This window comes from Parambassis ranga, chromosome 17 (assembly GCF_900634625.1).
Source record: "Parambassis ranga chromosome 17, fParRan2.1, whole genome shotgun sequence".
Taxonomy (NCBI): domain Eukaryota; kingdom Metazoa; phylum Chordata; class Actinopteri; family Ambassidae; genus Parambassis; species Parambassis ranga.
The window spans coordinates 5,610,894-5,632,035 of record NC_041037.1 but is presented as its reverse complement, the minus strand read 5'-3'; the positions used below and the strand labels follow the sequence as shown (position 1 = coordinate 5,632,035).

The window sequence follows — 21,142 nt, the reverse complement described above, 5'->3', positions numbered from 1 at the left end:
CTGCAGCCGGCTTCGCAGCCAGCGGCAAGGAAAAAAAAAGGCATTTGTATTTGAAAAGAAATATAAAAAGAGAGAGAGAGAAACTCAAGGCTGAACAGGTGCTAAGTGTTAGCTTCACCTCTATGCTGTGAATGAAGTATGACCTGAAGGACACCAGACTAAAGGAAAGTTTATTTCACCCTTTATTCTTTTAAAAATGATTCTCTTTGTCTTTGAGATTTCACTGCCATGCCTGGACCCTGCTGTAGTGGAGCTTCCTGATAATGTGAACGTTGCTCCTTTCTGTGACTTGTGGCGGTGAACTGGCTCCTTCAGCAGCTGTGCATTAGACATGCTAAATGGCAATTTCTCGCCCACATAATTGGCTCCAGAGAGACCTGGTTTCCTGTCCGCATATGATCCTGACAACACCGTGTTTCAAGGAGCTGCACTTCAACTCCTATGCAAACTTTTATGAGTTCATGTCAAGCTGTGTTTTGATATTGAGTTTTGCTTTATTTGGTGCATTCTCATTTCTTTCTCATTAATGAGTGTGAAATGTGTCTGAGGCCATTTTCCCCCCTGGTGGTTAGATATTACATCCTTAACAGGCAGTTTTCCATTTTGACTGTCAGAATGACCTTGCAGTACGTCACTGGAATAACTGTCTCTTCTTCAGGGGGACGTTTTAAGAAAGAAATCGTGGTGGACGGACAGAGCTACCTACTTCTGATCAGAGATGAAGGAGGGCCTCCAGAATTGCAGGTATGTCCTTAAAAAATACCTATTTACTCCAAAGCTGCCAGGAACTTTCTGCAAACTGTCATGCAGACAGGAACTACTTAGAAAAGAGGCCCATTAGCTCTCTGCAAGACTGCTTGGAGCAGTGTGATGGCGCTCTGCGGCTGTTCCACCAAATGCAGCAACAGATCAATGAGCAAGCCGAGCCAAAATCCTCTGTGTGTGTGGTCAAATGGACAACAGCTAATCATCCTGTTAGGATGTGAAATATGAAGATTAATGGAGCCGCTGCTTCAAGTAGAAAACATGATGCTGTGACAGACCAGGTGCTGAGCGTTAACTCTTTATTGACAGCTTCTTTCCAATGTTAAAGGATCGAAGCCAGAAACATTTACTTCAATGTGATGTTTGTGTGATCTTTAGGAACAAAAAGTACAATATTGACAATATTATCTGCTGAAATTGGGAATGGAAATGTATAATTGATGGAATGATTGATGGATCTAGGTTATGATTTTTTAATTGTTATTAGATTTTTAGGCTTCCACAGCATGCTCTAATGCAATAGTTAAGTAAATATACTCGGTGAGTTTTTCTCTCTAATGTGAAGTTATTGGCATTCCTGTTGTTTTTTTGGTTTTGGATGCTAAACCTAAAGAGACAATTCTAATGCAATAATCAGGCTTGATTAAATGCTGAAGTATCAAAGCCCTTCCCCTGGAGAATACATGGCGGTCTCGCTCGTGGCTTCATTCACAAGCTGAGATGTTTCTATTGGTGTTTTTAAGCAGCTACCGATGCCTGGCCTGGCAAAGCTCCGATTTACGCTCCGTGAGATTAAAGAATAGAAATGAGTTCGGATCAGTTGTCAGCTGCATGTATAATTAGTGGCATAATTAAAGGTCTCCATTCTGTTCCCACTCACAGGAGGCTGAGCAGAGTTGTGGCTCAGAGGCTTGATTTGCCATTCAATCCCTATGGGGGTCCGGGCAAAATGTGAGAGCTGAATGAAGAAGAGGGCAATACAGGGGAATCGTTTGTCACTTGATTGTCACTGTTACTACTACTTAGGGTTCTGCTCAGCCTCTCTGCTACAATGGATGGTGATTAGGATTGATTTCCTCTGCTCAAAGGAGACGCTCTTTCCTGTGTTTGATGATAGACTACACAGAAATTATGAATGTCTGTGACACAGCAAATACAGAAATTCACAGATTATGGTAACAGTGGGAATACAGAAAAAGACTCAGTAGTAGTGTTTAATCATTCTCTGTCATTGCGCCAACAACTCAAAACCATGGCCTCTACTACACTGCCCCCTTGTGTCTGTATAAATGAAGTGCAGTGAAAAGATGCAACATGTAAAATGAATGTTTTAGGTAGTTTGTTTTAATAATAGAGCTCCTTTATTCATATTTAAGAGATAAAACTTCAAAAGATCATCTGATCCCCCCCCCCCTCACAGTGTGTGAGGGAGTAGCTGCCTGCAAAGAGTTAACGTGTGAGCGTTCTGGAGGTAATAATAAGGCGTTCTTATATTTCACACCTTTCTCCTGCCTCTGCTCTGTCAGTTTGCTGCCTGGGTAGACGCGGTGGTTTTCGTCTTTAGCCTGGAGGATGAGATCAGCTTCCAGACGGTCTACAATTACTTCTTGCGCCTATCCAGCTACAGGAACACAGCTGAGGTCCCCATGGTCCTCGTCGGAACGCAAGGTGTGTGCGCCCTGATTATGTTCTGTGTTTACTTCAGTGTACATTCATGTTTTGTGCAGCTTCATATTATTAAAAGATGAGGTTTTGAAAAAAATCTAATGAGGTCAGAGTTGACAATGCTGTGAAGCTGTAGCTTCTTTGTTGCCTAACATATGAAATATTGAGCCATACTGTTGCACATATTTAATCAAGAGCTGACCCCATGTGCACTTTCCTGCTAGGATAAACCCATCTTTTTTTAAAATGTGTTGACTATCCAGTGTCATCTTGTCAAATAAAATGTATTTTCTTCCTGTCCTGATAGACGCAATCAGTGCCGCCAACCCCAGAGTGATCGATGACTCGAGGGCCAGGAAGCTGTCAAATGACCTGAAGCGCTGCACGTACTACGAGACCTGCTCCACCTATGGCCTGAATGTGGAACGAGTCTTCCAGGACGGTGAGGGGGCAGGGGATTGATTAAAGATGTTTAGATAATCAGGAAGTAGAAGGTGGAGCTTGAATGTAAGCGTTGGTACTACCCCCTCATTCTGGTACCATTTAGAAAGTTCAGACCTCAATCCAGGCAAAACTCAAAGCTGATTTCATGACTCTTATGATACTCAAACATCAGAATATTATCTGAATATAAGACAACTGGCCGTTATAATACAATTAATTAAGTGCATGAATGTGTAAGGTAAAGTGAAAGCGTGGCAGTCATTGTCTCTGAAAGTATTTTAAGACTTTTCCCTGGATCCATAATGAAAGCTGGGCTGTCTGTCTGAGCTCTGACATATTATCCCTCGCGGCTGCAGCTCCTTTGAAATCCTGTCATGTCTTCAGAAAACATCTGAATATGTAACACAATGTTCGCTTTGCATTTCATTGACTGTTGCTGCACAGGCACGTTGTCTCTCCTCCCCTCCCGCCTTAATTGCTTCCTGAAGCCCAATTTGAAATAATTAAAAGAGATGAAGGAGCGCTGGCTGTCTGGAGAAGTCGCTCCGGATCCTTCTTGCCTTCGTTCTGTATTCGCCATGCTGCAGCAGGCAGTCGGGCGTTCTGGTCCCAGCTGTCAACCCAACTTCAGATCATCTCCCTTTCCCTCAATGCTAATTCACGTCACGCAGCTGTGAACATCACCTCCCTCCTTCCCTCCCTCCTGCTCCACCCAGTGAAGAGTGCGGAGAATTAAATGGCGGGTTGCACCAACTGCATGGCAAATCAGGCTGTTCACATGGCGACAATGGTCTCATTTGGCCAACATCACACTGTAGAGTTCAGCGAATGACAGGGAAAAATTGCAAGTATCATTTCATATGATTGCTTTTCTTTCAAATAGAGGTACCCCTCTTCCACAGGAGATGTGTGTGAGCAGCATGCTCCTCATTACAAGGCTGGGAAACAGATGGTTTAGATGATGTGTGTAGCTGGAGTATTTTTTCTCTTTATTTTTAGCACTTTGTGAGGACTTTAAACATCACAAATACAGGTTTATAGATGTTCTGTAATATCACATGTGCTCAGTAGGCGCAAATATTGGATCAGGGCTTTTATTATTCAGCTCAGCTCCTTTAGCTCATTTACACATCCAGCAGAAAGATATTTTCTTTGAAGAAATCAATGAGATCCACAGCATCATCACTGCCTCTGAGCTCCTGCATCTGAAAGCAGTAGCAGTGGGAGCCAAATGAACATGAATGAGTTCAAATCTGCCATCCTGGATGGCTGTGGACTTTTCCGTTTCCCCATGCTGACCCCTCGTGTTTGCCTCCCATAGTGTAGCAGGCCTTTATAATAGCATTTCCTGTAGGTACACCTGCATCCCAGAAAACAGAAAACAGTGTCCATCACACTGAGATCTGAGTCTCATTAATGGTTCCAGATCCACCTGTAAAATGTCAGAGAGCTCCTTCTCTCTGCATAAATCACCTTCAAACCTCCCTTAGCTTCCTTTCTGAAAGATTTTCACACCAAGACTTTAACGTTAGTTGTGTGTGTATTGATTAACATTCTGTCATTGTGCCTCCAGTTGCCCAGAAGGTTGTGGCCATGAGGAAAAAGCAGCAGCTCTCTATTGGTCCGTGCAAATCACTCCCCAATTCTCCCAGTCACTCCTCCGTCCCCGCTGCATCCATCCCCTCTGTTCACATTAACCAGGTAAGATCCAAGTACAATACACCTGATTCTTATTGTGATTATGTAAAAATAAAGTTCCAGTTTATGTAACTGTTCTCATGATGACTGCTTACAGTGAGGGAAATCATGTCCACTTCATCACAAATTGACCTGCTTTCATTCTTTACGATCTCTCCCTCCCCGCTTTCCTCTGATTCCATCGGTTCCTCTTAATCTCCCTCGCTCCCCAGGCGGCCAACGGCGGGGGCGCATTCAGCGACTACTCCTCCTCTGTTCCCTCCACCCCCAGCATAAGTCAGCGGGAGATGCGCATTGAGACTATCGCTGCCTCCAACACGCCCACGCCCATCCGCAAGCAGTCAAAGCGCCGCTCCAACATTTTCACAGTAAGTATGCGACAGCTGATGCAAAGCAACACCCACTCACACTACTAGAAGGCATGTTGCCAAGCACAACGCTTTTTTTTTTCCACCAGAGGGAGACAGGTAGCTCAAAATGCATCTAAGCCATCTCTCCTGCCTCCGATGCAGGCAAAGACAGCGTCTTGTTCACACGACACAACGAGCAAAGGAGGGGAAAAAAAAAAAAAAATCAGATTAGATCCCGGAAATCAAACCCAAGCAAATATCAAAGATAAAACACTGTGGAACAAAGTCTTGTCCTTTTTCTTTTCAAATTGGGTGTAGTGAGTGCACATGGATTAAGTTTCTCATCTCACCCATAACAAACTGGGCCCTCTGCGCTGTCTAAACCTTTCACCTTCCTTCCCCCACCCCTCTTATTTTTTGCTAGATCCTTTCTTTGCAGTGACTTCCCTTTTTGGGAGAGACGGCAGCAGCAAACCGCCACTTTTCCTGCCCGATCAAGCTAAACTAAAAAAAAAAAAAAGAAAAAAGAAAGAACAAAAAACCTGCCACCACACGCCCTGTTTACACACTGCTAATAACGCATGGCACCCCAGCTTCAGACAGGAAACGCTCTAACAGAACTCCCCAAACCCCCACTTCTGTTCTGGCTCACATTCGATTCCCAAACTACCACTGCCAGTATCCCGCCCCCTGTCTGCCTGCTCTTTACCCCCCACGTCCTGTCACAGTTACCCTTTGCTCTAACTGATAGCATATGTGTGCACTAACCACTCTAATTTCCCTAGCTGTCCTAAGCTTGTCTTTTACTTGTAGCCTCTGCCCTCTTCTCCTTCTTCTTCTTCTCTTCTTCTTCCCAGCCTGCTCCTCCTCTCTCTTCCTTCCCACACCAGCCTTCTTATTTGTTGCTAAGCCTGACCTAATCTTACGTAGCCAGACCTGAACCTCCTCCTATAGCTCTGGGAGGTCTGTAAAAATCTGACAACCTGACAAAACCCGACAAAATGGCTGATAATTTGTTTTACCGTTTGCATCTCCTGACTTTTATGAGTTAAGGCTACGTGAGATTACTCCTCCCTTTATCCCCTTTCTCTCCCACCTGCCTTCCTCACCTCTTGCCTCCTCCTCCTCCTCCTTACTTCCTCTTCCTCTCCTGTATCTTTCTAACTTCCTCTCTATCCCTCCTCCTCCTCCTCCTCTATTTCTCCTACCGCCTTCATCCTGTTACCCCAGCTGCTGTGGGAGCCGCAGGCTTTTGTGGCCTCCGAGCAGTACAGGCTGTGTGCTAGCTCCCCCTTGTTGTCTCCCTTCCCCCCCGCTAGGTAGTGACTAACCATGTCCACCAGAGAAACGATCCTCTCCCCGTCCGCGTCATGGAGATGCCGAAGCACGCCACCTACCCGGTGTGGGTGCCCGAGTGGCAAGCCGAGCGGGAGTTTCAGCTCATGACCTTCTGAGGAGCGGCGAGCCGAGGGTGGGAGGCGGGAGGGTGATGATGGGGAGGAGAGGAGAGGAGGAAGCAGAGGAGGAGAAAGTTAACTGGGGGCGACATTTCTTCAGTGACACTTGAAGAGCACGATGGGCTCAGGAGAGGAAGACTCGCAGTGAAAATCCTTTTTTTGTTTTTGCCATTTTACCAAACAACAGAAAGAGAAAATATTTCATCAACACAACAATGTGGAGGAGCTTTGTCTGTTCTAAAAATAATCTGGCCTCTGTGTTGCAAGAAAGATGCAGGTTACCATTCATGTTAAGTAATTACTGTTGATTTTAAGAATATGCCTTAATGTCATTAATAGACGAGTTTTCTCTACATAAGTCCAGAGATAACAGATGTCACATTCATGGCACTGGCATTGGGACTCTATAAAAATTGGAAAAATACTTTGTGGCCTAAATTTTAGTCCGGTTCCAAAAACATTCAATGAAATGGATCAATCATTTTTTTTTTCTTTTCTTTTTTTAAAGTAAGTACTTTTTAAACTCAAAGCTTTACACCAGAAGCTCGCATCACTCCGTCTTTTCACCGCCCTCACAAATCAATTTCACCGATCACAACCATTTCAAGCCAGTTATGACCATAACCGTCCTTGGCCACTAGGTGTCAGCACAGTACACATTATTCTTTCCTAGTGCTTCCATGGTCAATAACTCTAAAAAAAAAAACTGTTTTGTAACCTGTCTGTGGTGTCCTGACGTCTTCAGGCTGTCTGTCCCTTTTTGTGTTAAAAGCACACTGTTAAAGAATTTTAAGAAGAAGAATATTGCGCCATTTTTTATACTTAATTCCATCCCACTCATCTATTCATGCAGCCATTTATTAATGTCTGACATTCAGTGTTTTTTTTATTTATAGTCCCTTGTTTCTGAATATCCACATATGAAACAAAACATTTAAAAAAAAAATAACCATTTGACACTGTTTTTTAATATTTGCAGATTTGTGCTTCTGTTTCCAACCTTTCCTCAACAAAAAGGGCTTTCCAACTCCTTCCGAATTAGAAGAGCATGATGGTTAATATAAAAGAGTCCCCCTGCTTTGCCAGTCCTGATAGAGGAGTTTATTGGTTGAGGACTTACAGCTTGTCGCTGCTTTACCGTGTTACAGTGTTGTATCGCATTCAGGGTAATGCAGTAGAACTTATGGAAGCCGTAGGACTTTGCGTCTAACGCAGCCTCACGTCGAGTCCATTTGAGTGTCTGAGCGCACTCAAAGTAGACTGTCGAAAAATCACCAGGTGAGACAGACTGTAGGGACTCTTCTGGAAACGCCCCGTCCACCCTTACACACACACACACACACACACTCTCTCGCCTGCTTTCATTCAGACATGCTGTACAGTCAAGTCACTCTTGGAACTGTTATCCAGCCACCCAAAGGACACAACCTTTCCTCACATGACATCACACTGCCTTTTGCCATAAATGAGGACTCAAGGACTAGAGGTGCCAAGTTTTTTTTCTTTTCTATTTCTTTCCCTCCTCATTCATTTGGTCTGGTTTTATTTGAGTCGTTCTTATTTTCCAGGGCGTATTGAAGTGTTGAATGGAACTGAAAAGGTATAAATGTGTTATCATAGAGGTATTTTTAGACTAGAGTAATGTGGGGTAATTTTATGAAGGCCTTCATAAAAAAACAGGTAGTCAGGGTGTTACTGAGGGGATACTGACACTGACAACAAATGAAACTGGGTTGCACCGACTTGTATGAATGTAGTTAAACTTAATTGTTTTGACTTATTATTTATTTCAAGTTATTTATTTATTTATTTTGCACATTCATTTCTTTCTTCCTTTCCTTCTTTATTTTTTTCTCCGTTTAGGTTTGGTACAGAGATTATGAACTCTTGCATAATCGCTTTTTCTATCATTAAACGGATTGACGAAAATATAGACTGCTGTATATCTTGTATTGTATTTTATTTACAATGGTACTCTATACAAAGTACATACATATAAGAAATATATGAAATAATTGCCTTTATTGTCCATCCTATATTTTGTGGGAACTGCAATGTTTGGCTCAATCTGTTGAATATTTTGAAGTGAATTTGTGACTTGCTTTGTATGGTGTCTGTATAGAAGCTAAACAAGTCATCATTAAAAAATAATAATAATAATAAAATGTTGGAAAAAATATAAGCAGCAGAGTTGGTTTACTTGAACTCAGACTCTACCTCTTCTCCATTGGTGACTGGACATTTCTCATGTTCTGAATGAGACCATACACGATCATGTCTGTCCCTACCTGTACCTCATCTCTCTATTTGTGTTGGGGTGGGTCAAAGGTCATGATCAAATTATGTTTTTTTTTCACAGTCTGACCCTTTATTTTCCTTCCACAGGCACAACCCTGAAAGTGTTAATGCTTATTTGTAACTTCTCTGAGAATGTTTGCAAACTGATCTTCTGTCCTGACAGGCTTTGCAGGTCCAACGCAGGAGGAAGCTTCTTTTTTTTCTTTTAAATAACCATTTGATCTCCTCTTTATTCTAACCTGTTATGAAGTTTTTATTGTATTTATTGTGCTACAAAAGCCCTTATCAGTGTGACCATGCAAAAGGCACATCTGATCCTGCACTGGCTAGAGCAGCAGTTGGTCTGCAGGTCCACTAAGGGCCCTCTGAGAGGGAAGGATTCCCCCCACCCCTAAAGAGGGGTTCAGGGCTGAGTCATGACTCAATGTGTGGTCGTCCTTGGTCTCCTCTGTGTTGAGATGTGTCTAGTGTGGTCTTGGTTTGGTCTTTTTTTTTCTTTTCTTTTTTTAAACTTGCACGTCGGTGTTATTGCTATTTGTTACTGCTGGTCTGCTTGTCTGTTGAGCTTCTTTTGAGACTTTTATTTTGCAACGCCGAAAAAAAAAACAACACACACACAAAAAAAAACTCCCTCACCTTCCCCTCTGACCCCCAGTCGCTCTCTCTCTCTCTCTCTCCTTCACACACACACTCAAACCCACCTCACACACCCCCCTCTCCCCTGGTCTTCAATGTGTCGCCTCACTTTCTGACTGACTTTCTTGTTTTCTTGCAGTCACGGAAAGCCAGTGAACAGTCAAAGAGCGTTGACAGTAAAACAGACAGCATAGGCAGTGGAAGGGCCATACCTATCAAACAGGTAAGCAGTTTTACTCTTTTTTTGTTTACTACATTTCCCATAATCCCCGTGGGTAAGTATGCTTCCCATTTGTTTCAATGTAACTTATAGAAACTGCTGTAAATGTGATCATGGTGTGTGATTTGGGCAAAGCTATGTGTTGATATGACCACTAGATGGCGACATAACATAACGTAAACACTTCTCAGAGGGTTCCTCCTGCTGCTACAGACAGTGTGTCTAATTTGTGTAAATCGCACACATTAAATTCATGTTTTTATTAACTTCTTAGATATATTATTTTTATTATTATTTATTATAAATTACACAAATTAGCCATTTTTAACACTGTTTAACAAAATCAATTATTAGATTATTTTATTTTTTGAGTCGGGTAAAAACATTATTGTAAATATCTTTTTTTTTTTTAAATAAAAAAATCACTTTATAAACTCTGATAATGTAAAATAAACTTCTATCATCAGCAGAAAGCACTACATATTTCATTGGATTTAAACATTTTAATCCATGTATTTAACAAGAATCCATTTGTAGTTAAGCTTCATTCTTTTTTATTATCAAAATCATACAATTTAAATTTAAAAATAAAAAAATATTTTAGTGGAAACATTGCAAATGTTATTATTGCTCATAATTGGGCGTAGGTGGTATCATCAGAAGTCATTCATGCACATCCATGTAATCAATTGAGACAACTATAATCAGCTGGAAATTTCATTACATATCCCATTTTTATATATAATGGCATTGGTTTTAGGGTAATTTTTCTAATGTGTACACTATGCTTTATCACAGCTTCCTATCTTCCAATATTTTTGTTATTATTTACTCTGTAATGATCTTCGTCATTTAATGTCCTTTTTTTCCTTCTTATTTCCACATTGCTGTAAATAGGACTAGTTGTATCATAGCGAGTGAAACATCAGAGTAAGGATCATTTCTAAAGTAACCCAAGGAGAAGTAATTGACACATTGATTAGTAATCACTCATGATTATATGAGAGCCTTTGAAAAAACGGGTCAGCATCCCTGTATTATCCTCTTTACCTGCAAATGATAGCAGATAATGTCCTTCTTTTGAAAACGTTGAGCCAGACCTCCTCATTCTCTCCTTCGGGAGAAAATTGCCAAGGCTTTGGTCCAGCTGAAATAATGGCAGGGAAGCTGCGGCGCTCAATCAGGAAACACAGCTCTGTATTTATATCAGATACAATATTCAGCAGATGATCAGTCTGCGGATGATGGCAGAGGATTGTGAAATGGATAAAACATTTTGTGATATTGGAAGAAAATGTTAAAATAACATAAAAGAAGTGTTAGATTTAGTATAAAAGAAATACAAAAAGTAATAGTTATTAATCTTGAAAGGGGCTAAAAAATAAAATAAAAAAGATAAGACCTTTTAATACTTCATAGTGACAACATGTAATTTCAGTTTGATCTCAGCTTTTTTTGTAAATTAGTGTAATTCCCTGCAGGTGAGCAGGAGGTTGATTTCCACAGATTAAACAGAGTCCCCCCTCTGAGCAGTCTTTACTGTAAACTCTACTATTCAATACACTATAGGGAGCCCCCTCCTAAAATCCAGGGCCAGGATCATGGCAACTGCCCCCCCCCTCTCTCTCCACCTTCTTTATCTACAAAGGCTTTTTTTGGGAGGGGGGGGGCAGTTTGGCTATAGATGTGGTGGGAGGTATGGGGAGGAGGGGGCTGATCTTCAGGCCAGTCAAATGCACAATCAAGGAGATCAAAGTATCAATGTGAGCTTAATTACCACTATCCCCCCCACCCCACCCCACCCCACCTCACCCCCATCAGGCCAAATTACACACTGCATACCCCCCCCCTCTCCCTCCTCCCATCTATGAAAAAAGTGAGGATAACAATGCTCTCACTGCAGCCAACAACTCTTCACCAGTGCATTCTTTTGCCCCCAACCCACTACCCCCCTAACCTCCACACACACACACACACACACACTTCTTCCCTCCCTGGTGTGTCACAAAGGGCTGGCCTATCAGTCAGCCTCAGTGGCAGGATGCAGCTTTTCTCTCCTGGTCGTCTGACAAAAGAGGAGAAAGACACTATCTCCTGTGTGTAGATATGACAATTGTGTGGACACAGAGAGCCCGTCTGACGATCGGCCTGTTTCCTTATGTCGCGCAGGCTTGAACGCACTCATTCTCTCTTTGTGTGTTGAAAGGGAAGCACATGGCTCCACACATGTTGTCAAACTATATGGAGCCATTATGCCAAGCTTCCAATTACTGAATGCTTTATGAGTGACATATATCACAGTCATTATGGCTACAGATGAAACAACAGAAAAAATGAGTGTGGATTTTCACCTAATTGTGTCTTTATTGATCTGCTTCACAGCCCTGATAAATAATATGAAGCTCCACACTGATTGCAATGTATAGATTTGTGAATGCTCCAGTAAGAGAGGGAACATATTTTCTTGTAAAACATGCATTATAAAGTAGCCACAGGCCCCTTGACTGGATCATTTACTTTGTATGATTAGAGAACCATTTAAAATAAAGTGATTACAGTTCTGCTATTGACTCAAGAGTCTGAACAGTCAGCAACTTATTGATTAGAGGACACAATGTTACTCAAAGTATCAAAAGCTAATCACAGCATTTGGACATTAAAAGTATGACAGCAGTAATGTCATTTTAATGCAGACTTTTCTCTCCCACCACCACCACCACCCAACACACACACACCTCAGAAGAATAAGGGTTGGGATTAGGATGATTGTCGGCAAACAGCCTGATGCCCAGGTCACCGAGGGTCAGCTCTTCCTGATGTGTTAATCAGGATTAAACCTTGCAGGATGGTCCTGACTAGCAAAACACTACCCCTCTGACCCCCCCTCTGTTTCAGCACACACACACACACTCACAGGGCCTGGCTGTAAAAGCACAAACATTGCCCAAGCTTAATCCCCTAATTAAGCAGGCCCCTCCTCGCTATTTAACCCCAGAGAGCCTCCTGGCCCTTGCACTCAGCAGCGTTTGGTCACCTCCAGCGGAGGAACTGCATTGTTTACCAGTGGATTTACTCAGCAGATAAGGACCCCATCTGAGGCCCTAAAAGGCCCCAGAAGATAAAGTAGAATAGAATAAGAGCTGAGTGGGCTTTGAAGAATGGAGATCACACTCTCTAATCCCAGGATTGAGGGGTCTTCCAGAGTTCAGCGTGTTGTATGTGTATGGATGTTGGGAGGAGGTCTGGCAAATTGGATTGTCTCTCTTTTTGTGAATGGCTTCAGTGTCAGAGGATCTCAGAGGTCCCTGACATATAATTAAACCAGTCAAAGTGAACAATTAAGAGATTATTTTTACATAATTTATTTCTGCTTTACTCACAAGTTGTCACTTGTTTGCTCTACAGTGCACCGCAAAGAAAACTGTCCTTATAACCGCCATAGATAATCTGCTATAACAATAATAATGAGACTGTTTTATGGTATTTAACAGCCATAATGGCTCAAATCATCGACCGTGCAGCTTCGTAAGGAACATATGCTCACCATGGTGTCTCGTCTCTTACAGGGAATCCTTCTGAAGCGAAGTGGCAAATCCCTCAACAAGGAATGGAAAAAGAAATATGTCACATTGTGTGATAATGGCGTCCTCACTTACCACCCCAGTTTACATGTGAGTCTCTCTCTCTCTCACACACACACACTCGCACACACACCCCTTTCATTTCTTTTCCAATCGGCTTTATGGGTTTGTTACACGACTGTTTGTACTCGAGGGTGCTGCTGGAGGTTTTAATGCAGGGCTTTTTCAACCGCTGAGCACGATTTTCTTGATGCGATTACATTTACCACCGTTGCTGAAGGGAACTGGATTACAACTGCAGACTTATAGCTCTGTATAATGGCTGTATTAGCTAACTCTGGGCTTGGTGTTAAAAAACAGGGTGTCCTAGTGGTCATCGCTGCCCCACCCTGTGGTGCCCATCCTAATGGAGACATGGCTGCGCTGCTGCGCGCCCAGACTCCACGCTGGCTTGTATTTATAATGGTTCTCACTGCATGGCAGCAGAGCCTGACCAGCCTCCCACATCCATCTTTGTCAGAATCCCGCTGGGCCGCTAATACCTCTTAAACACTCGGCTGGCTGGCAGCAGACAGCTCAGGAGCCCCGTCCTACACTCAGAAATGTGCCCTCCGATTCCCTCCATCACTCTCCAGTCCTGTGTTTGGGATGTCTAGATCATTTGGTTATGTATAAAAAAAAAGATACTGGCAGCATCTTGTGTCTAATGAGACAGCTCAAACTTTTAAAAAGCAGCCCGATAGTTAGACGTGAACCTTGTGTGTGGCCTTGTTGCACTGACAGTGTGTTAGTGGTTTAATTTACTAGCAGTTATTAGCAGAGCAGTGCCGGGCTTACAGTGATGTATGTAATTGACTGAACCGGCTATCTCTTGATCATTACAGCTATTACAGGTCATCGGGCCAATCTATGAATCTATGAATCTGTTGACTTACAAAGGGAGGTGAAATAAGGCAGACAGTTACATTAGCAGGGTAACAGCTCAAGCTCATTTTGAGCAGTGGAGCAGAGAAGGAGTAAGAAAGGGAAGGAAGAGAGAGAGAGAGAGATTGAGGAAAGGAAGAGAGGGAGGCAGGCAGCCTGAGAGTGGAAGAGGGGAACCTTTAATTTCGCAGTCAGCCAAGCCATCCACACAATCACCTTCTGTTAATTCTATCTGCTACATCAATTAAATTGTTTGTAGAAACTAATTGAATGTGGCTTAATCACACATCTTAATAGCTTTGCACGCTTCGATCTGGCTGTTAATTCCAGCAATAAAATGAAATGAGAGCGCTCACTGGGTAATTAGTGAGGAGGCTTGGGAAAGAAATGAGTGCTTTATGGCACGGTAATAAAGCAGAGGAGCCGGTGGGGAGACGGCAAAGGCCGAGCTCGCCTCTATCTGGGTCTTTTTCTGCTGAGCCCAATGATTTTCACCTTGGCTTCCCACATTTGGGGCGGCAGTCGCTTTAAACCAAATCAAAATGGGCAAATTGAATGGGAATGAGACAGTTTGCATTCATTAAGCCTAACATCTCGCTGTTTGGAGCGACGGCGTGGGCACAGGTGATGCATAATGGCTTTACAATCATTTTTCCACACCCTTAGTGGAAGGTCTAAGATGGGTTGTGACTAATGGGGATGGAAATTGAATAGTCTTTTAATTTGTTTTTCTTCCATAATTCTCAGAATCTTGTTGGTCCACCGTGCCTAATCAAGTCCCAGAATCAAAAAGGAAATATTGATCTGTTCGCCGCTGTCTTGTTTTTGTTTTTCTACAGGACTACATGCAGAACGTGCACGGGAAAGAGATCGACTTGCTGAGGACAACAGTGAAGGTGCCCGGGAAGCGACCGCCCAGAGCGGTGGCCACTGTCGCCCCCACCGCCAGTCCCAAAACCAACGGGCTGACCAAGGACCGCAGCACCCTGCAGCTGGGCATCGGGAACACAGGTGTGGATCTCCCCTGCATTAGAAAAGGCCATGATAGTCAAAATACTATCATGGCAAAAGTTTTAAAAATAGTGTGTTTGATGGTGAAAGCTTTTAGATGTGCTAAATCACTGGTTTTTGTGTGTTTTACATCACTTTAAACCAAGTATTTTTCGGAATTATTTTTGAAACCCAACGTTTAATTGAGTAACCAAAATAATAAATAAAATATAACAAAAAACACATCAAAATTCCAGCTTAATTAATAACTGAAACACTCCTTTATTGTATCTGAAATTAGGTAATGAGTGTTCAGGAATAATATGTAATTATTACTCAATGTATCTTTTATTACTATACTCATTTTCTTTGTCGTCCATTTGTGATTAATCATAAAAATGTGGCCCCCTACAGGTTAATTATCTATTTTCTGTATGTTTCATTCATGCAAATTAGCTGCCTCCTATTATACACAATGATGACTTAATGAGCGTCTATGACGAATCTATTAATTCTCTAGATTGCTAAACAGGGAATTAAATATTGTCTTTCATCGTTCTCCATGTTGCAGGAATGACATTACCAAAAAAAGGATGTTGTTTATCCTGGTGTATGAAGTCACTGTGACACTGACCTAGTTATTTTTCATCCTCTGTGGTAAAAGCGGGGTCATGGCAACAAAAAAATAGCCCATTTCGTTCTGAGCATCGTGCCAGGGTTTCTCCACCTTCAAGTTTTAAAAATAGAGCCCCTGTCCCAGCGAGTCGTGCCACCGGAGGCTGCTGAGAGTCTGGCATGCGTGTAGAGGGGAAGCCAGTGATTGGATTTAGGGGTTAGGATTAAGAGTAATTAATACTAATTAGCAAAGCGATCCCCGGAGGGAGGCGGGGTCCTTCATCAGCTGTGAAATGGGCACAGTGTTTCCATCAGTCAGGCTAATGCTAACCGGCTGGCAGTGCCAAACACGGGTCAGCGGGGACCGTTAGGTCTGTCCAGGCAGGTTACCATTAAACATGGCCAAAAGTGCTGCCTCCTCTGAACGGGTTAATCAGTCAACAGCAAAAAGATGTAGGAGTTTACAGAGTGCAGGACATTAGATCGAGGTTGTTTCATCCCACTAACTGTTAACCTTGAGTGCTGGGTTGAGGGGAGTCATTGGGGCAGACAAAGGGGTCGTGAAAACCAGGCCAGGCGACAACACCACCCGCGTTTTAGTTCCTCCTTTCTTTTCTCTATCTTTCTTTTTTTTTTGAAGGATGTTTTCTTCCGATGCTCTGTTCTTGGAAAACACTCCTCAATGAAAAATTTCCAAGATTTTGGGTTGCTATCCATTTCCACATCAGGGAACAATGTGAGGGAGATTTGCCTTAATCTCCACTTAGGAAAAGAAAGGTTACAAATCACATCAGGTCTCTCTCTGGGTGGAGGACCCTCTTCTGATTATGCGATCGGGATTTTGATTTCATTAGACATGCAATTGATGAAGGGAACAAAGGGGTAATTTTTCATTCACAGCGTCCAAATCACAAGCCTTGTCTTTGCCTTTGGTAATTCATTCATTCCTTAGATCTAAAGACCTTTATAATCACTGGGAGAAGAGGGATAGCGATGGAGAGAAGGAGGGGCGGAGTGGATGGGGGGAAGATGGGAAGATGAAGAGGAGAGGATGAGAAGACAGAGAGTAAATGTGAGAACGCATGCGCCTGCGAGTTTGCCGAGCGACCAGGTTTAATTCCTTTGCTGGGTGCTGAGCGGAACCATTTTAAATATGATCCTCCCTGTTAACATGCGTCCTGCCGTGTCACCGGCGACAGATACATTGTATCAAAGTATTAATGGGCCCAGTCACTTTTAATCAATCCTGTGAGGGGGAGACAGAGAGACGCTCTCCCTGTATTCACAAGAAGAAGGTGGAGATTCTAGAAAAGTCTTTAGCTCTTTCCCTTCTGTTCCACAATTTGTCCCTTCAGTGCTGTAGAACCAGCAACTATATACAGACCTTAAGGTGCTTTTTCCACTGCAGGAACTTGCAGGCACGTGTTCAAATGCAGGAACTTCCTTCTTAGGTCCAAAAAATGTTTTTTGTTTATTGCAAGGAGCCATGAATTCACTTTGTCTACCCCTGAAAGTGGTCCTAAAGGGGAAGTTCCAACTGTGGAAGTATGTGCAAAAGGCCAAGTGGTAGTTCCTGCAGTAAAAAAAACAGATACAAATTTTAGTTACAGTCCAACAAAGGGAAATATTAGATAAGAGATTTTAATATATAATATCACCATGGTTCCTGCACTAAGTAGGAACACAAAGACTGGAAGGAGCGTTTTGGGCTGAGTTCCTGCAGTGGAAAAAGCCTAAAGGTTGAAATATAGGGCAGTAGAAATAGACCAAAGACCAAGTAGAAATTGTAAAGACAATGCAAAAGAACCTCTTTGGGTACAAGATCAGTGTTGTCTGTAGAACTGGTGTAAGAGTTGAAAATGTTTGCAGCCCAAGATGACAATATGGAAACAGTAAATATAGAACTGTTCCTAGATAAATTCCTAGATAGAAATATAAGACATATTACCAAGTAACAGCATAACATGTGGATACACTTATCATGAGTGACTTGTGAAGGGACTGGAGCTGCAGCAGAGGTGGAGGGTTGGGGGTTTGGGGGGTTGTGATGATGGCGATGGTGGTGGATTACACAGCCGCAGATGATGTGTTGCTCGGCCCACATTAGCATGAATGCTTCATTATCTCACTACTTGTACATAATGGCAACAACTCCACGGAGGGGTCAGGCCTCGTCACGGCTCATCAGCCCACTGACGGCCCGGCCTAAAGAGAAATGAGAAGCGAGGCAGCGCTGCTCCCCGCTAATCCATCGCCTCTACTTAACACCCCAGCCTTAGATATAGCCTGCAGTACACACGATATGGCTTTTGTTATCTCTTTATACACATGACAGTACAGTCCACAATAGGGGTTTTGTACTTGTTTGATGAGTTCATTATTTTTAATAAGAAATAACGAGGAGTTAACTATGAAACATTTTGATTTTGTCATACAGACTCTTTGTTGGTGCAATAATATTCAAAAGTGAATAATGTGTCAGAATAGTAATGCAGCAGGGCAGCTCATTATTACCTATGTGTAAAGGTGTAGTAACAGTTTGAGTATTGTAGCAGGATGAACAGACTTCATGCAGTCACAGATGCAGGTGTAGTTATGTCACAGTAAATGGATGCAGCAGCGGAGGCTTTTTGAGGTTTGTACAGAAAATCAATATTTGGTTAATCCATAAGATGTGTATGTTTTATGGATTGACTAAACATGATGTATGTGATGGTGACATGGCTCTGAAGTTGCCAGTTGAGCGTCTGATCTGTCTGATCAGCGTCAGTCCTCCGCTGCGTCCCAGTTAAATTCAGGCCTGGCTGTGAGTACAGTTCTCCCTTTAATGCCACAAGCTGATTATTTCTCCACTGTAATTACATTATCCTCCCCTTTATGCAGGAGTGGTCTCTGGAGACTAATGGATACAGCCATGTATAATTCATTAATCATTAGCATCCAATTTGACAATTAGACATGATTGTTGAATTTTAAATATCAGTACAAGTTGGATGTAGTTATTATCTGTGTTTTTTTTTTGTCTTCTTCTTTTTAAGGTGGTGAAGAGTCAAACTTCACACTCAAATGTGGCAGAAAAAGGAGTTAGTTTACTGAATTTCTTTAGATTAAACAGTAAAAACAGGTGATTAAATATTGTATCTGTCAGGTCTTCACTGAAAATACAGCCATATGCTCATATATATGTTTTTTAAATGAAGAGCAACGAAGCTCTTGTTTTCATGTTTCATTCATCCCTGACTTTTTCAAAAACAAAGTTTCACATTTTCTCTCCAATTCTCCTACTCCATGCCTCCTCCTCCTCCACCTCCTCCTCCTCCTCTGCTCTGATTTCAGCATGCTAATTTAGTCGGTGCTCCTCAGCATGATTCCCTCGCTCTCTCTCCCATTCTTGCTGCGATTCTGCTCCCTCCCCTCTGGGACCTGAAGATTAATATTCCTGGGCCCAACAAGATAATTACTGATACTAATTAGACATGATTATGTGAATTTGATACACTTATTACTCTAGATAATGAGTAGGACATATTATCCTAACAAGCACCCGTGCCGCTTAGTTTACTTTACACACGAGCCACACACTATATTTTCTGTTATTGTCACCTCAATCAGAAACTGATATTCTCTTGTAATTATTGAACAAAAGGCCTTGATGTGTGTGATACCTGCATGATGAGAAAGCATTGTCGGGGAAAAATCAGAGAAATGTGTTGTTTTCCAAAACAAAAGCGCTGACATTTTAACCTTGTCGTGTCTTTTCGCTCATCAGATGGCTTTTACAGTGAAGTTGTGTAGCCTCAGTCAACTTTTAATGTAAAAAATTAAGAAGCAGAATCTGTTCTAACATTACTTTCATCATCATTTGTTTCTTTTTTTTTTTAACTAATTTGTCACGTATGCCTTTTGTTTCAGTGCATCTTCCAGCCTCTGCAGTTAATCTGACTCCGCTCACGTGACTGTGAAGCATATCGATGAGGTTTTTCAGAGTAGTTAGAATGCGTTGTAGCAACTGCTCGTGAACAGGAGGGAAGGACCCCACATGGCGCAGCCTAGCCCATGAATTAGTAAAGAGAGCCAGGCGTCCGCGGCTTGCCTGATTGGAAGTTAGGGAGAGAACGCCTGCTGACGCCAGTGGAGATCGATGTGGCAGTCAGAGGGATGAGGCGAGATAATTAGCGTTCAGAGTGTATCTTGTTAATTAAGGGCTAATTAGAGGCAGAGGCGGAGGGAGATGGGGTGTGTGTGTGTGTGTGGGGGGGGGGCTGACAAAGAGGTGTGCACAAAAAAGGTGGCAGCAGCATTACAGTAGTGTATAATATCAATTACATCATTCTTACTTCTTTAAAGGCTTTAAGTAAAAATTCCTCCACAGACCATAATAAGTTTTTATGTTCTTGTGTCTTGCAGTTGCTCCTCACTCCAACAGCAGCTCGTCCCTCCAGACCGGCGGGTCAGCATTTGGCAGCGGCAAAGATGGCATGCACCAGCGCTCCTTCTCTGTGTCCAGTGCCGACCAGTGGAATGAAGCCATCAACACCAGTACGAGCAGCGGAGCCCGTAAGCTCTTTTCTTTCACCTTCTACACCGCTCCTCATTGCAAAGAGTGAATGAAAGCAAACTGAAGGGATGTCGAGGTGTGGAGCGATGGAGCTGCCATTTCAGTACAGAGTTTTTTTTTTTTAGACAGGTGGAACAAGCCTCATTTTCATAATTAGGTGATCAGAGATGTGATCACTGTGACCTTTTGGCTTGATAGAAGCAGTGTGTTCAGATGAGAGGAACAGTGAAGGTTAACTTTCTTGCCATCGCTGCTTCCTGCCTTCTCCTTGTCACATTGCGCCTTGTCACTGTACTTGAGTGAAGTAACATAATATATTCACCATGCCCCCCCCCCCCCCCCCCCCCCCACACACACACACACACACACACACACACACACACACACACACACACACACACACACAGAACTGTCCTGTCTTTACCTTCCATCTCCCTCCTCCTCCTCCTCCTCCGTTTTCCTCTCTTTTCTTCCGAAGAGGAAAATGAATGCTTTTCGGGGGTACCATTCATCACCAGTTATTTCCCTCTCTTTGTGGTTGGCAGTAAAAAAGCACTTAAATGCACATCAACAGAATAACAGTCATTTCCATGCATGTTTGCACTCTGGTAGTTCTCATTAGCACGGCGGCGGCTCCCCCCCCCTCCCCATGGGCTCCCAGGGGCCCCGGCAGTTTAAAGAGCGCTCTTTACGAGCGCTGCTGGAGTCCAACTGCACGGCCCTCGTGGTTCCGCAGACAAGCCTGTCTCTCATTTGGAGCTGCCAAACGATCAATTCTGCCTGGACGCAGGCACTTCCATCACCCCCTACCCCTGTCTCCCATCAGCAGCATGCCCAAAGCAGAATTACTTAGATTCGTGGGGTCCTCAAATAAATGAGTGTGTGTGTGTGTTCTTGCTGATTTTTGTTGTGTGTGGCTGTTTGTATGTGAGATTTTTCCA

General features: G+C 42.8%; 1 protein-coding gene across 5 annotated transcripts in view; it reads left to right on the top strand.

Annotated features, from left to right (window-relative positions):
* The window catches only part of agap3 (ArfGAP with GTPase domain, ankyrin repeat and PH domain 3), a 98,837-nt gene that overhangs the window by 52,638 nt on the left and 25,057 nt on the right, over positions 1 to 21,142 (top strand). For 3 of the 5 annotated variants that reach the window (XM_028426777.1, XM_028426780.1, XM_028426775.1), the window contains exons 4-12: positions 659 to 744; positions 2,292 to 2,433; positions 2,738 to 2,872; positions 4,448 to 4,575; positions 4,785 to 4,940; positions 9,453 to 9,536; positions 13,100 to 13,204; positions 14,878 to 15,049; positions 20,051 to 20,200. In XM_028426777.1, coding sequence (XP_028282578.1) covers positions 659 to 744; positions 2,292 to 2,433; positions 2,738 to 2,872; positions 4,448 to 4,575; positions 4,785 to 4,940; positions 9,453 to 9,536; positions 13,100 to 13,204; positions 14,878 to 15,049; positions 20,051 to 20,200 — 1,158 coding nt within the window. The remainder of the gene's footprint in view (positions 1 to 658; positions 745 to 2,291; positions 2,434 to 2,737; positions 2,873 to 4,447; positions 4,576 to 4,784; positions 4,941 to 9,452; positions 9,537 to 13,099; positions 13,205 to 14,877; positions 15,050 to 20,050; positions 20,201 to 21,142) is intronic. The other 2 variants (XM_028426779.1, XM_028426776.1) reach the window with 1 other exon arrangement.